The sequence below is a fragment of the Micropterus dolomieu genome, linkage group LG19, assembly GCF_021292245.1.
Source record: "Micropterus dolomieu isolate WLL.071019.BEF.003 ecotype Adirondacks linkage group LG19, ASM2129224v1, whole genome shotgun sequence".
In the NCBI taxonomy this organism is placed as follows: domain Eukaryota; kingdom Metazoa; phylum Chordata; class Actinopteri; order Centrarchiformes; family Centrarchidae; genus Micropterus; species Micropterus dolomieu.
In genome coordinates, this window is record NC_060168.1 from 10,567,019 (window position 1) to 10,582,654 (window position 15,636).

The 15,636-nt window shown below is 39.9% G+C and overlaps 3 protein-coding genes across 4 annotated transcripts in view; 1 reads left to right on the forward strand and 2 right to left on the reverse strand.

Annotated features, from left to right (window-relative positions):
* Positions 1-966: 966 nt before the first annotated feature.
* On the forward strand, positions 967-3,762 carry insb (preproinsulin b). Its single transcript, XM_046030930.1, has 3 exons — positions 967-1,276; positions 2,576-2,776; positions 3,495-3,762. Exons 2-3 carry the CDS (start codon positions 2,587-2,589, stop codon positions 3,638-3,640), a joined length of 336 nt encoding a protein of 111 aa, XP_045886886.1. The 5' UTR covers positions 967-1,276; positions 2,576-2,586; the 3' UTR covers positions 3,641-3,762.
* Positions 3,763-3,980: 218 nt separating this feature from the next.
* On the reverse strand, positions 3,981-11,313 carry hmmr (hyaluronan-mediated motility receptor (RHAMM)). Its single transcript, XM_046031349.1, has 20 exons — positions 11,155-11,313; positions 10,783-10,881; positions 10,601-10,683; positions 10,407-10,484; positions 10,078-10,266; positions 9,784-9,870; positions 9,563-9,674; positions 9,357-9,422; positions 9,030-9,103; positions 8,854-8,924; positions 8,432-8,778; positions 8,182-8,330; positions 7,854-8,089; positions 7,040-7,156; positions 6,721-6,918; positions 5,924-6,640; positions 5,759-5,831; positions 4,961-5,137; positions 4,650-4,812; positions 3,981-4,477 (listed from the first exon to the last, which is right to left on the reverse strand). Exons 1-20 carry the CDS (start codon positions 11,198-11,200, stop codon positions 4,461-4,463), a joined length of 3,099 nt encoding a protein of 1,032 aa, XP_045887305.1. The 5' UTR covers positions 11,201-11,313; the 3' UTR covers positions 3,981-4,460.
* A 1,270-nt stretch (positions 11,314-12,583) lies between these two features.
* cyfip2 (cytoplasmic FMR1 interacting protein 2) overlaps positions 12,584-15,636 on the reverse strand; it is a 32,389-nt gene continuing 29,336 nt past the window's right edge. For both annotated transcript variants that reach the window (XM_046029963.1, XM_046029962.1), the window contains 2 exons: positions 14,658-14,805; positions 12,584-14,561 (listed from right to left, as the gene is read on the reverse strand). In XM_046029963.1, the coding sequence (XP_045885919.1) occupies positions 14,394-14,561; positions 14,658-14,805 (316 nt within the window). In that variant the 3' untranslated portion in view covers positions 12,584-14,393. The remainder of the gene's footprint in view (positions 14,562-14,657; positions 14,806-15,636) is intronic.

Consider the following 15,636-nt stretch of genomic DNA (forward strand, 5'->3'; position numbering starts at 1 on the left):
ATTCTGGTTTCCACGTGTTCGTAATGTTGTAAAATTGAGTTTTTATTGCTGCAGTTCAACTTATGATTAAATGGATCAACAAAATCAAACGTCATTGCCGGGGGTACAGCCCCAAATTTCACAGTCACTATGTCTATGTCATAATATTTTACACACCAAAAAATTGGACTATGAGGTTATCAACCAGTCTATTTATATAAATATGTTCAGTAAGCATTGACATTGCCCTCCAATAGTCTCCTGTATATGCTCTATTTTACACTATAGGTATTCTTTTACAGGATATTACATTACAACAATCCTGTACCAATTCTAAATGTTAAAAGTGAAATTAAACCACAGAGGCATAGAAGTAATAGTACAGAGCTGTGCTGCTTCCTCAGGGCCTGACAGTTGAGTCACTATTTGATATAAAATTATACAGCGTGTCACCTCTCATCTAAATTTGGCCCACCCCCGGATACTGTAGGCACACTAAAATTATAAAGAACAGCTGCTGCACATGACAAGAGATGAGTCAACCCCTATGCAATAAAACAAGAATTGAACGGAAGACAAAAGTAACTGAATAACTTTTTCTCCCAAGAATTACATTTAGGATATACTAATTTTGTAACACGGTAGTTTTGTATGAGCAATAGAGTACATACTGACACAAAGATACATTGAAAACGGCTCAGGGAAGCTCGCCGCATTATATTTGACAAAATATTAGACTCCATATTTTATGACATTTCTAAATTATAGTGAGCATTTTGTTTTTACTTTGTAAGACAGACAGAGACTGATACCAAAAAAAACACTTTATTCTCATGAGTTATTATTCATGCACACAGCTCCACCTTAACCACACCACTAGTGGTCACTAACAAGCCTGGAAGTCCTTTAATCACTACACACTACAGTATGTGATCAGAACATGGCATATGGTGTTTGTCTGTCAGCGTGTGAACCGTGCCAGTCAGGCCACCACACAGCGGGGGTTCAACTGGGTATCGCACTAGGTAACTGCCTTCTCAACTACGTCCCAACTGTGCAGTTCACACTAAGTTAAATGACTTAGTGCTACTCAAGAGAAGATCAGCATGCTTACAGGTCAGGTGTGTTAATGAGAGGACCTTAGCGTTTTCCGCTGAGGCTGACAAAGGCCAGGTGCAGGTGGGGAGTTATAAGGGCCAAAGGTAGCCATGTGGAGATGTTCTCTGAACAGTCCTAAAGGCCTAGGTCCTTTTCATCAACTACAAGCTGCTCTGCTGCACTGAGGCCTCAAACACAGGTAAGCAAGTTTCTCTGTCTTCCCTCAAGATTTAAACTTTGAAAATGTATGTGTATAATAACCAGAGATGAAAGTAAAGAGTAGCACGGACAGGATCTATAATTCAACCAATCTACTGTGCCAAGGAGCCTGGCATCCAGCCAAGAGGGATAGAGGAGCGGCGGGCCTGATAGAGCGCTCTGCCAATGTTGTAATGCCTGGCACAGGTGCATTGTTAAAGACACTGTTAAAATGATTCATTTTCAATCCAATAATCTGCAGTACACTATAAGATGTCCACAAAAGGTCTATATAGTTTCTAGATGACTGCTAAATATGTTTTTCACCTTGAAAATGGAGCTGAACTTTCAACCCGGGAGAATATCCATCACAAATGGGATTTAACTAATAACACTAATAACAATTCTGTAATCTTGGGAAAGATCCTTCCCACTCTTGAGCAGTGTAGCTGCTAAGCGGGACAGCACGGTGTGGACTGACCTTGAGGACACGTTGACAGTATCCACAGTGATGATTTGGGGACAATCTATCCAGCTTGCAATAGATGGGGCTTTGATAAAATAAGGCTCACCTGGGGAGAAAAGTAAAGCAAAAAGTGTTGAAATAAAATCAATTTCCAATTTACTTCAATAGGAGCTGTGTACAAATAACATTAAACATGACCTTGGGTGGAAGATCTCTAAAATGCTGTATACAAACATCAAAAAGGTCACATTAAAACTATCTGATTCTTTCAGGAATTTCACCCCAGTAAAGACCACCTGGGCTATCAAGATGTCATTTTTGCCCTCATCACTTTTCGTCGACTTAGGCTCACGCTAATTTGGAAGATTTAGAGATTTGAGTCAAATATTGTCCAATGACTGTTCTGCAACCCTTCTTTAACCACAGCTTTTTATCCTGGCCTTTGAAAGAATCAATTGCTACACTGTCTGCTACCTTCAAAGCCCTTGTTATGAGCTGGGGTATTGCTGCGTGCCTTCTGTGTTGTCTCTGAGCTATTATACGTTAAAAGCTATCTGGTGGAATTTCACAGGAACATTGCTGAAATATCTAGGTCTAAAATTTTTAAAAGAAAGTGGTCTTGTAATGCCTGTAAAATGAGTGTCGCCAAGAAAGGTCTGATCAAATATGAGCATTACTTCATCCTTCAGCTTTCAACCATCTGGCCTCATGGTATTAAGTATTGATAAGTGGATTCAGTTCTACTCTTCGTCTTTCAAACCTAACATCGTAAAAATTTGATCAGATGTGTACTATTTTATGTGCGGGCTTTTCGTTTTGTGCTCTCCCCAAGAGGTCTCCCTCCTATGGCCAGGGTACCATGGGCAGCGTCCATCCTGTTACTGCTGGTGCTCCACTCTCCTGGGGTGACCTCGGCTCCCACCCAGCACCTGTGTGGCTCCCACCTGGTGGACGCCCTCTACTTCGTATGTGGAGAACGGGGCTTTTTCTACAGTTCAAACCGACCCCACAAGCGGGATCTCGAACATCTGCTCGGTAAGGCCACAATAACTCCGTGAACAGTTTTGACTTATTTGGTTTTGACTTGTGTAAAATAAGCTCTAATTGTCCCCTTGATGGTGGAAGTTCAGAAAGGAACAGCATGACATTGCCCCAAAACCCCAGGCTGACTTTGTCTCTTGGCAGACTCTGCCCAAAACGTTCAAAGTTCAGACCTTCTCTAATGAGAATGCCAATTTGGATCCTAGCTGGAGGAAAGATATTTAGAGACAACATGCTGGAAACTTCCCTGAACTAAATCTATGAATTTGTCCAAACATTCATTAGTGTACAAAGCCTGTCTCCGGCCTCTTTTAAATTCATTGGTCTGGCCAGGCGTTTGGTTTCTTATTGTTGCTTTTAACATCAACATGATGTGACAAATCCAATAATCACCAATCTTGTGAAATCCCCCAATTCCTCATTACGTCATTCCCAAAACGCATTACTTGGATCATCCACCTCAAACATTCTGTTGATGTTTTGAAGTTAACTTTACGAGGTGTAAGCTTTATGCCCCTGTTGGAGTGCCATCATATCTCTCCTCTTGAAGTAGAGACTAACAAGACTAAATGGATTGGGGAGATCAGATTACCTACCCATTAAATCTCCATTAAAGTGTGAACAGTCTACATGGTAGTTTGAGGAACTGGGAGGTTTGCACAGCAGCAGCAGAACTTAACACAGGGCTATGGAAACTTTCTCCACTTCAAAGGGATCCTGTCCAAAAGGGCCAAACAGGAGCAGCGGCTGTGGAGGGCTCTGTCTGGCCACGAAGAGCCCAAGGTGAAGAGAGGCATCGTGGAGCAGTGCTGCCATAAGCCATGCAGCATTTACCACCTGGAGGGATACTGCGACTGACTCTCCCCAACTAGCACCGTTCATAGCGAGTAAAAAGTCAATTTCTGGCCCAATGCTTACTGGCTATGTCTTATCAACTGAAGGAAATAAAGCTTCATGACCTATAACCCAGGGCTCCTCTCTGCAAAGATGTGAATTTGTGTTCTTTGTAGCCGGTATAGTGTGGATAAAACATGGGTTGTAATAGCATTTTGCTGTGGTCCAACCTGTGGCTGCAGTCCTACAGTGCTCTCTACTGGCTGAAGACAGACATGGCCATGAAGCCCCGAGCAAAAAACAATCAATAGCTTTGTACATAGCATTTTATACTTGAAGTAAATAACCATCATTAACACTTTTGTGTTTTAAGAGCATTAAAATCTGTCTTTATTTACAGAAAAGAAAGATTTATAAGAGCTATTCCAGATGATACTGGTTCTGCTACAGTACAAATTACTAAGGAAGTTACAAAGATAAAATCTCCACACATTTAAAAATCTCACATTTATGCCAACTATGCTTTTGTGTTGGATTGTGTGTGCTTAAAGCGATCTATTTGTTCATTATTTTGACACACTGCTACTGTACAACACACAATCAATCTGCTCCTAACATTTCTTTAAAAACAAAAGACAGATAACACACATTCTCACTGTCTACGTAACAATTTCACACATTAAAGGCTGTAAAATATCAGCATTTGGGAAATACAGTTAACACTTTTAAGAATGACAAATTAGCATCCAAGTAAGAGGTTAATTAAGTATACAAAAAACCAAACCAGAAAAATTAAATTTGGCAGCTAATTAGTTGTTAGTTCTTGTCTGGTGGAAGAGCTCCATCACGCATAACGATTTCCTGAAAACAAAAAACAAAAATTTAGGCTTCCACAAAAATATCTCAGCAACTGCATAAGGTCAAAATCATCATCAAAAGAAAATCCTGTAATTGTTCAGTTCTCATCACATCTTGCCATGTGTCCAAGGTTCTGCCCCTATATAGGTGCAGGGTGAGGTAGTTTAGCACTCACCCTCTTGAAGAGGTTCAGTTGTTTCTGTTTTCATATTCTCCTTATCGTGTTGGAATGCTTTGCTGGGATCAAACCTGCGGCGAGGAGCACCAGGGACTTTAGATTTCAGCTGCTCCAGATCACTCCTCTGCCGGTTTACCTGGGAACGAAGCTTAGACACCTCCTGCGCGCACACACACACAAAGAAAATTATTTTATCTATCCATCTATATATCTATCTATCTAGAGGATGAAGTACAGCCACTTGAGCTTGACACAAAAAGATAAAACATGTGGTTTAGAAAGCAGACGCCGCAGCTCTTGAGTATCACCTGTTTTAGGGAGATATTCTCATCTTTCAGCTTTATCACATGTTTGATCTTCTGCTTCTGGTTCTGGTGGCCCAGCAGACGAGCGTAAGCATCAGCCAACTTGTTTAACTCCTCCTGGTTTGATCCATTTTCATTGAGTAGTGCATTTCGCTCTGCTGCAAATGCATTGAGCTGTTCCTGTGGGCCCACACCAACATGAACATTGAGAGGGGTTTCACTCCTCCATGTATTTTAACTTCTACATGAATAACTCTACATGAATTGATTGTTTTGGCCAGTAGGGGCAACGCAACAAGTTAAAAACAGTGACATACGGTTGGATATTATCACATTTATATAGCAAATGTTACCATAAAAAAAAACAAAAAAACAACTAAATAATTTGCACATTTACACATCCAGCAGACACTGATTTCATTTGAAACTCTCCAACTCTAAAAGGAGGGGGAAAAAAAAGAAAAAGAAAAAGAAAAAAAAAAAATTAAAATAAATCAGCTCTTCACTATGTTCACCAGTTAGTTGCTAACTTTGTCTGTCTGGTAGTGGGCAGGTACTTCTACACTGGGTTTGTCAGAGCTTTTTTGCTGTTGAAAACAAGGTTGATGAGTGGCCTGTAAAACCAAAACTATGAGCCAAGACACAACAATGCTTCTTAAAGCTGAGTAGAACAGCAGAGGCAGGTGCACTACAAGCAACACCTTTCACATGGTTATGTTTCCCACTGTTAACATAAAATATTGATTAGTGCAGCTTTAATGAAGGATGACCTGTTAATTTATTGCTGAGGAAATAACTAACCTGGAAGGGCCTGACTTTTGCAAACAGTTCCTCATATAGTTTCCTCCAGTGTTCTGTCTCTGACCTTGGGGAGCTTAGAAAAAAGGATGAGTAAACATTTGCAAATTGTTACAAAACTGAAAAAATCCTCCAAATTACACACAATAAAAATCCAATCTTGCTCACCTTTTCTCCTGTGCTTCAGTTATTTGTTTTTTGAGTTCTCGCCGCTCCTCCTCCATCTCCCACTGCAGTGTAACCTTTTCCTGAGTCAGTACTTCTACCTGCTCCTGTAGAACCTGTCTATCTTGTCGGTGTTCTTGCAGCTTGCGCTGCAGAGCCTGTGTCTTCTCCTCCATAAGGTCTAATTGGGCCTGGAAGCTCACACTCCCTTGTTCAACCTCATCCAGGCGAGACTGAAGCTGATTCCTGTCCTGCTCTGCCATGTTCAGTTGATTTCCAAGAGCAAGCGTGGACTGGTGTTTGAGTTCCACTTGAGACAGAAGACTCTGTCTTTCCTCATCTACTCTCTCAAGCTCGGCCTGTAGTCTGAGCACCTCTGACCTGACCTGCTGGTGGTCTTTCCTTTCAACCTCCAATGCTCCCCTTTCCTCTTGAAGGGCCGTCTGAATTTTAACTTTATCTTCTCTTTCATGTTGGAGCTGTTCCATTAGTTCCACTTTTTCCTGACAGACCTCCCTGAGCAGTTCCTGGGCTTTTTTATTCTCATTTTGGAGCTGAGTTACACTCTGACCTCCTAGTTGCCCCAGTGCCTCTTCCCTCTCCTTTGTCTGCAGCTGTAGCTCCTGCTGTAGCTGATTGATCAGAGCAGCATGCCTCGCCTCAGTGGCCTTCATCTCCTCATCTTTTTGTGCAAGGCGAGTCTGCACCTCCAGCAACACTCTATCAAGTCAAGGAAAAAGGGAATATAAAAAAGGTGGAAAAGACACAGGGCACAGACTGAACTTGAATTTAAAGCATACCTTGAATTCTCTTCCCTGGCTGTTGCTTCAGCTAACTCTCTCTTCTGGTGCTCCTCTAACTCCTCCTTCATTCTGTTGATCTCCTCTTTCTGTTGCACCACTTTGTTCATCTCCTCCTTCAACTGCTGGGTCACTCTCTCCACCTCTGCTTCTAGTGATTTCTGTCTTCCCTCTGCACCCTTCAGGGCCTCTCTGGCGCTGAAAAGTAAGACAAGCAGTCCAGGAACCTTACACACTGACAGACTTTTTAAGATAAACGCAAACACGAAGCAAACTCATATTCCAGGAATACAAAAAATACTGACGCTGGAGCACTCACCTTTCCAGCTCTGTCACAATGTCCGCCATCTTCCCCAGTAAGTTAGTGTGTGCCTCTTGGAGTTCTCTCATGGCTGCTAAATGCTCCTCTTTTAAAGCGGCCACATCATTGCTCTTACTAGTAATGACAAGCACACAGATTTGATGTGTCAACTGCCTTAAACAAAGAACTGATATAAATCAGAAGATTACCATTTTACATCCTTTTTATGCAGTACCTTCAAATAATACTTTTCTGAATATACCACATTTATGAAAATATGTCACATCAATACAAAATCTTCCGTTTATGGTGAATTGCACAACAGAGCAATGCTTTTGTAAGCAGCGCAGAAACAATTAAGACATGAATCGATTGAGTGAAAATTAATGTGCAACTGTTTTAGTGAACATTTACATAAATAATAATACATTTTATCTGATGGCGCCTTCCATGACACTCAACACCGTACATCATAAAAGACAACAAGCAGCAATAGTACATAGCATCAAAAACAGCATACATGTAAATATTATCTGGTTTCCAGCTTGTCAAGTGTGACAATGTGGCGCTTTGTTGGTTTGCTTTGTTTGTATGATCATAAACTGAATATCTTTGGGTTGTGGACTGCTGGTTGGACAAAACAATACATTTGATGGAGTCCTCTTGTGCTCTGAGAAATTGTGATACTACTGTGCATTTCAGACTAAACAATTAATCCAATAATCCAGAAAATAACTGAAAGAGTTGATGATAACTGAAAATGCAAGTTATCCATCACATTTTCTTTTCTGTCAACACTTCTCATCAGCATGCAAGGCCTTTGGTTGCTCACCTCTCCAACAGCGTCCTAGTAGCAGTCAGCTGTCTCCCCAGCTCGTTGTTTTCCTCCTGCAGCCTCTGGTGGGCATCCTGATTCCTCTCTGCCACCTCCTGCCTACTCTGCTCCTGATCCTCCAAGAGAGCGAGCTCTCCCAGCACCTCCTCCATCTCCTCCTTCAGCTTTCTCAACCGCTCCTCAGACTCCTCCCTCTCGTGCTCCACCAGGACAGACAAGGAGTCCACCAGTGCCTGTAGAGGAAAGAGTCCGGTTACGGCTTTTGGCCGATTCTGCACTGACTTGAAACAGAATCTGCCATTTAGGAAAGAAACATCTGTGTAACCTTTTCCTTTGTCAGTTCCTCAATAAGAGTAGCATGTTCTTGCTCAAGCTGCAACAGTCTCTCTTTCTCATCTCTTTTAGCGTCCTTTAGCAAGACGAGCTCCGTCTTCAACTCCTCCACTCTCCTCAGCCCCTCCTCCTGAGTCTTGCCTAAGCACCACAAAATGTATACACAATACATGCATCACATAACCTTGAATGCATTTCTGCAATTTTTAATTAAAACTGTGACAGGATCTTGGCGAACACACTTCTCTCTTCCTCAGAGAACAGATAGCGCTGTTCAAGGTGTGCCACTCTCTCGTCCAGCTCCTTCTCAGTCCTTCTGAGCACCTCCCTTAGTCTAGCAAGCTCTGCCTCCTGCTGTCGAACTGTAGCTTGAGAGTCTTCAACTTCTTGGCTTGCCAAATTCATTTGCTCCTCCATGTCACTCATTGATTTTTGTGAAGACTTCAGCTCCAGCTCTGTGTTCTCCAGCCTCTTCTCCAATCCCAGTAATGCATCCTTTGATGCCTGCAGCTCTTGCTTGAATTTCTGCACCTCATCCTCTTTTTGTCTCAACACACCTTGAGTGGTTTCTAGCTCAGTCTCTAGTTGCCTGTGTAAAAGTGACAAATGAGTATTCGTGGTATACAGTTGAAATGTTTGGATGAACAGTTAGGCATTTGCTTACATCACTTTCTCCACCTGAGAACCAGCAACAGTGTTCTCCTGTGACTTCTCTTGGAGCTTCAAGCGGAGATCCTACAAAAATACAAACAGCTCAAGCACATCTTTCACAAAGTGACTTAAAGATCAAAGAGAGACGTCCACTTTTGTAAGCTTTGCTCTTATAGGCCTAGTTTATACCTGGATCTGGTCATTGGCTTCATCCAGGTATCCCTGCAAGACTCTTATCTCCTCTCTCAGCTCCTGTATCAAAGCTGGAAAATAACACAATTATGGGTGGTGGTATAAGGAGGCAAACCCGCAAACAGAAGCAGGAACACTGCTACCTGTAACCTGAGATGTTTATTTGTACACCACGAGCAATAGTACGGACATACATAGATCTTAATGCGCGCAAGACATGCTGAGAAACCTGGGAACTAGTCTAGATATACAATTTTCTAGAAGTCGTGGGTAAACACAACTAAGTGTGTGTCAAAGAAAAAGTAAGACCTTCACAAAACTCACCATGCAGTTTAGCACGGTCCTTCTCCAGCTCTACATTCTGGGCTTTGGTCTCTTGATGATGGTCCTCTGTTAAAAAAACATAAATAAATTAAAATCACAGTACAGCCCTGGTTACTTCATCATTGCTGTTCATAAAATGTTTGTCCTCTATATATGTAAGCATGTTTGTCTCACTAGTTGCACTATATGTTGATGTTAAATTGTACCCAAGTCTTTATTCCTGTCCTTTAGAGCAGAGACAGTAGCCCTGGCAGCTTGAAGGTCAGTTTCAAGCACTTTCAGTTGGCCTTCCGTGTTAATCTGCACGATACTTAACTCCTGAACAGACAAACAGACACACACTATACATAAGCATCACTGCAGCTGAGAATCTCTAATGATGGATTTTACTAAAAAATAAAATGAAGTATTTGTACACAAGTCATACCTTGTTTTTAGTATCTATTGTGTTCCTGGCCTCCATCAACTCCATTGTGAGAGAATTGATTCTCTTTTTAGTAGTGTCAGCAGAAACCTAAAAAAAAAAAAAAAAAAAACACACATGTACTTTGTCACTTTTCATGAGAAATAAAATAAATTAAAAAAAAATAAAAATCATAGGTACAACATTTTAGCCCCTAAGACACATCTTATCCACAAGTAATCAAGACAGGATTTTTTAAATACAATGAAGCCTCAATATTAACATAAAAAAAAACTAAAAAAAATAAAACAAGCACACCTTGTTTTTCAGAAACCCGTTAACTTTCTTCAGCTCAGCTTGCTGTCTTTCAAGGGTGGTGACATTGGCAGCAAGGCCTGTCTTCTCCCTGACTGCAGCCAGCAGTTTGGCCTCCGCCTTCTTCAGCTCCTCTTCTACAGCCAGCAAGCGACGGTCCTGCTCCCCTCGCTGCTGAACCAGGGACCTTATCTGGAAGGAAACGAAGCTATGGTTATGACTTTGACGTCCAAGATTTGATTTACCAGTTGCTCAGTTATGACTAAAGGCTGCTCCTTACAGAAAACTGAAAGATTTGTGTGGTAAACCTATAGCACAAATGTTAAGTGTACCTCTTTCTCCAAGAGTTTCTGCTGCTTCCTTTCCACGGTCATGCAATTCCTCTCTCTCTTTACACTTGACCCGTCAACCTAGGTTTAGCAAGACATAAAGAAGGTATAGGTTTATGACAGGAGCAGTTGTAGGACGAGCAGATCTGTTTTTGATGAGTCATCGTTATTACGTGTTGAAACGAAAGAAAACTTACGAGACCATCAACTGACAAAGTCCTGCGGACAGGTGACATCAGGGCATTTCTGGAGGGCGATGGTGGTGGTGGTGGCAAAGCGGCTGGAGACAGACAATGAAAACAAAATAAGCTATGAACGTTATGTTAGATTTTATTTGTTATTGATCTTTCTTTGTTGTGCTTCTCACACTTACACATACCTGCCTTAACAAGTCTGAATCGGTCAGACTTGTCGAAGGAAGCAGCTCCCTTCAGGTCCCCAGGTTTAATCTCATAGGTTCCCGGTGGAGGGGCACAGCCTTCGGCCAATAGCACAATGTTAGCCACGTTACAGATGCTACGTCTTTGTTAGCTTAAATACATAACCTACGTTAATTGTTTTGTTTTTATATGATTGCATTAACTTCAAATAACCTAGCACGATACAACAGGGATAAAGTGTCACTAGTTAACGTTTGCTTAACAAATAATGCTACCTTTACCGTTAACTTACGTATGTCAGCTAACGTTAACATATTGCTACTTGGGTGGTTAATTTGCCAACATGCTCTTAGCTTTTGAACGTTACTCACCTACGTTCTCGTTGAACCTTTTCAAAGGGGCTCTTGAAAAAGACATTTTAATCCACTGTACGTAACTAATTTAAAATGTCCAACCGTATCAATAAGGCTGCAGTGCAGCGCTCGCTGACACACAACAACAAACGCTTCACCGCTGAAATTTAAAACATAACGTTTTACGTACGTTTACGTACGTAGCCAATAGGCATCCAGTCCTGGATGACGCAATCCCTACCTTCGCTTCCTCCATAGACTGTACATAAAAAGGTTTCCTCTAATATTTACATAAATTAAGAACCATGGATCAATAAAAAAATTAAAATCAAATTACAAAATTAAACATTATATTGAACCTTTATTTGATTTAAAGAATAGTGAAACAGTTAAAATGTGTACAAATTTACATATTTTTCTTTAATACCTTTGTTGTTTGTTACATGATACCCCTTTGTTCTTTGTTTAAAGTTAGAGTATATGTCCTGTTCTATTATTTTGTTATTTTATGTACTTTTGTTTTGGTTAAAGATCATTGTAAGATAAAAATAAAATATTTTTGTAAAATAACTATAAATTCATGTGTGGTAGTAATGGATGTACCTTGATAATACATCCATGGTGGTAGTATTATAAAATGTTTGTAGTATCTATACTATCCATCCATCAATTATCATTTAATTATTACTCACAATTATTATTATCACAATTTCATACTGTAACAGCATATGTGTCTAGATACATGTTTATTATGTTCCGACTATATGTTGAATTTTCATTATATCCAAGTATTACTAAAAATATAGTAAATCTGTGTTGGAATGCATAAAAAAAAATTAAAACAATTGTACAACTCTGTGTTGTAAAATAATAAATAAATCAACCTTCTACTTGTTTGGCCATATAGTTTTCATGGTTTTCTTAGTTGTGAACAGGTAATAATTAACTCAACATTACAAAGAAATACTAAGTCACGAGCCTACATTTAATCAATCAGACTCTATACTGACTTATGACATTCAGCCACTAACCAATATCTGTGAAACCTTCTGGGTATTTAAAAAGAATCAGAAAATATCGTATTTAATTTAATTTATTAATTCAACTGTTCAGTTATATTTTCTGAAAAGTGTTTCTTTATACACTACAGTATTTCAAAACTTCCTCTACACTGCAAGGTATATTACTGGTGGAAAATACTAAATCCTTTGTATGTATATTTATTTATTTATTGGGCCTAAAAACAGTCTGCCTTAAAAAGAAAAAGTGTATTATATATATTTTTCTTAAACTCTCCATCATTAAATGGTCCTGTGTGCACATGGCAGTCTACAAACCTACCCAGCTAATTAAGTGAGTAAGGGGAAAGGCCATCTGTTTACAGCTTTAATACTCAGAGGGGCGCACATAAGGTACAACCCACTGAAAACAAACATCCTTCACACAGTTTTTTCAGTTAAACATTTTTTATTTCATGGAAATACAACATAATTTCTAATCCTTTGCAGGACCATTGTTGTACATCTTACACTCTTTTTCTCCATTTTTTTTGTACTTCAAAACATGGTCACTTGTACAACAATATCATAAACAAAGCCTCATGTCACAAATGGAGCCATTGATGACAATAAATTACACTTGCCATGCAAAGGTTTTGAGATGATACATTGGTACCTTCATTTTTACTAGATTAACCTTTAAATGAACAATACGTCGGAGTTGAATAAATATGATAAAAAGACATTGGAGTTACAAAAGAAACTTTGTTCATTCGAAATGGAGCAGAAAAAGATTACAGGGCTGTTTGGGGAGGGTTACTTCTTAATAATTCTTTATATAAAAAGAAAATAGGGACAAATTTTGCATATTTTGATAACACTACTAAATCTAAAGCAAAAGTCCAACAATAGTAAATACTGACTATATTTAGGAAACTGCCCTTTAATCATAACTAACATTTTAGTTATGATTTTCTTTCCTTTATGTTCAGACTATTCCGTAGGTCTGCTAGACCAACATCATCCATTCACACTCAAAACAGGTTAATCTAGTACAGCACTGCCTTTACACAACCTAGAGGTATTTTCTAATCTTGTTTCTTTTGTTATTGTTTTTTCTTTAATTTTGAAAAAGCAAACACATTTACCCAGATAAAGATCTGTCTTTTCCCAAATTGTAAATAATATCGCTGTATTCATGTACAGAATATAAAACTCTTTCCAACAGACAAAAGAGAGAAAACAAATACGGTTCATGAGGTTTCCAGCCAGTAGTAGAGATGCAAGTATACCAAGGATGTGTAACTTAAAATATTAATAATTAAAAACAAGAACAATTACAACACGCAACACTTCACTTAGTTCAACAGTGAAATTTACAGTGGAACTGGTGCCGAATAAAAATGTGGTTCCGGAGGAAGCAAAAAGAAAAAAAAAGAAAAAACCCAGATGTGGTTAGATAAATAAAAGCAAAATCAAGAATGCAATGTACCTGCATTCCTTTGAAAGCAAGCAGGTGAAGAAAAAGCTATGATAGAGACTATGTACCATGAGCAGACCAGATTATCATACAAGTGAGTGAAGAAATGTATCACGATAAACAGGTTTGGGTCATAATAGAGGACACGCACGATGGTAGCACAGGTGTACTGGTGCCTGTGCTCGTACTGTTAGTAGCTGTAGTAGCACTTAAGAGCACCATGTTTCACTTAAAAGATATTTATATAACTTAGAAAATTAGTTATTTTGTTGCATTATTTAGTATTTTATTTAAACCTTGTTAGATTTACTTTTGTCTCAGCTCTTGATTGCAAATTCTGAAAGGCGTTTTGGAGTCCCAACGGCTGTGACTTCAAATGAGTGGCTTCAGATTATAGAATAAAGATACTCTTTTGGCATTTGTGTTGGTGGTCCAATCCACAGATGTGCAGCGGAAGGAATAAGAGAAGGCATGCATGAGTCTGAGTGAGAGCCACACAGGTAGTAAAATAAAAAAGAAACGGTGTGACTATACACTTCCACCTCTGGCCTGGTCCACTTCTAAGGGGTTAATGCTTTGAGAATTCAAAGACAGACACATTTTAGAGAGAGGAACAGTTTGAGAGGATTTTGTCTTTGGATTCTTAAAGCCAGCGTGGAGCCAGCGTGGTAATCTACAAGACCAGGAAGAGGCAGAAATTAGTATCACAGCTATGTGTGTTTGAGTGTGTGTGTGTGTGTGTGTGTGTGTTTGTGTGCACTATGTGTGAAGGGTCTTTCTCAACAGGTGGTAGCCAGGGATTGGTGTATAGGAGGCTGGAAACAGCGAACGTGCTCCACAGTGGAACTGTCCGTCTCCACTGCCTTCATGTACTTGTTGAGGATGGCAAAGATCTCATTGTTGAGAATCTGGTACTTCCTAATGCGGTCTGCCATCTTCTTCAGGGGCTGTCAAGGAAAAGCAAATAGAAAAGGAATAAGTCAGACAATAGCGAGCGGTGTGTTTATGCGTGTGAGTAAATGTAGTGGATCAAGTATACTCACCACATTTTTGATGATCTCATCCTTGCCGTCCTGTCTTTGGACTTTGAGCAGATGGTAGCAGAAGTCAAAGAGGTCAAAGCGACGCTGCTGTCCCAGCAGCACAATGATGGCACAGCCGGCCCAGTTCAGCCCATCCCCAAAGCACTGCCTAGAAGGCAAAAGCACGTATAACACACAAGTTATGTTTCCATTAAATGAGGCGCAAGTCTCAAACAAAATCAAGAAATGACAGCAAAATAAAATGCAATTCAGTGCACATTTACATCAACAACTACTTTTATGCAAATATATTCCAGAAGATGTGACAAGTAACAGTGACTTGTCTCTTCTGATCCAAATGTACCGTGGTGTATTTATCAGCTGCTATGGTGACAGAAGGAAAATGCAAAAGTGCTCTTTGTCTGGACTTAAACCTAGGTGTGGTCAGCTATCTCACTGCAGTAGAGCCATGTCATGAGTGGCAGCAAGCTACAGACGTGCCCAAATTTGTTGGTACCCCTCCACAAAAAACGAAGAATGCACAATTTTCACTGAAATAACTTGAAACTGACAAAAGTAATTGGCATCCACCATTGTTTATTCCGCATTTAATAGAAATCAGACTTTTCTTTTGATTGTTTATTCAACATAATATTGTAAATAATAAAACAAATGAAAATGGCATGGACAAAAATGATGGGACCGCTAACCTAATATTTTGTTGCACAACCTTTAGAGGCAATCACTGCAATCAAACGTTTTCTGTAGCTCTCAATGACACCTCTGCACCTGTTAACAGGTAGTTTGGCCCACTCTTCCTGAGCAAACTGCTCCAGCTGTCTCAGGTTTGATGGGTGCCTTCTCCAGACTGCAAGTTTCAGCTCTTTCCATAGATGTTCGATAGGATTCAGATCAGGACTCATAGAAGGCCACTTCAGAATAGTCCAACGTTTTGTTCTTATCCATTCTTGGGTGCTTTTAGCTGTGTGTTTTGGGTCAT

Excerpts from the sequence above, each read along its gene's own strand:
- insb (XM_046030930.1), top strand. The coding sequence starts at position 2,587 with ATGGCCAGGGTACCATGGGCAGCGTCCATCCTGTTACTGCTGGTGCTC. Across the intron at positions 2,777-3,494 it reads GGATCTCGAACATCTGCTCG|GGATCCTGTCCAAAAGGGCC; the intron begins GTAAGGCCACAA and ends TCCACTTCAAAG.
- hmmr (XM_046031349.1), bottom strand. The coding sequence starts at position 11,200 with ATGTCTTTTTCAAGAGCCCCTTTGAAAAGGTTCAACGAGAACGTAG. Across the intron at positions 10,485-10,600 it reads CTTTGTCAGTTGATGGTCTC|GTTGACGGGTCAAGTGTAAA; the intron begins GTAAGTTTTCTT and ends TGCTAAACCTAG. Across the intron at positions 8,331-8,431 it reads GTTCTCTGAGGAAGAGAGAA|GCAAGACTCAGGAGGAGGGG; the intron begins GTGTGTTCGCCA and ends TGTGGTGCTTAG.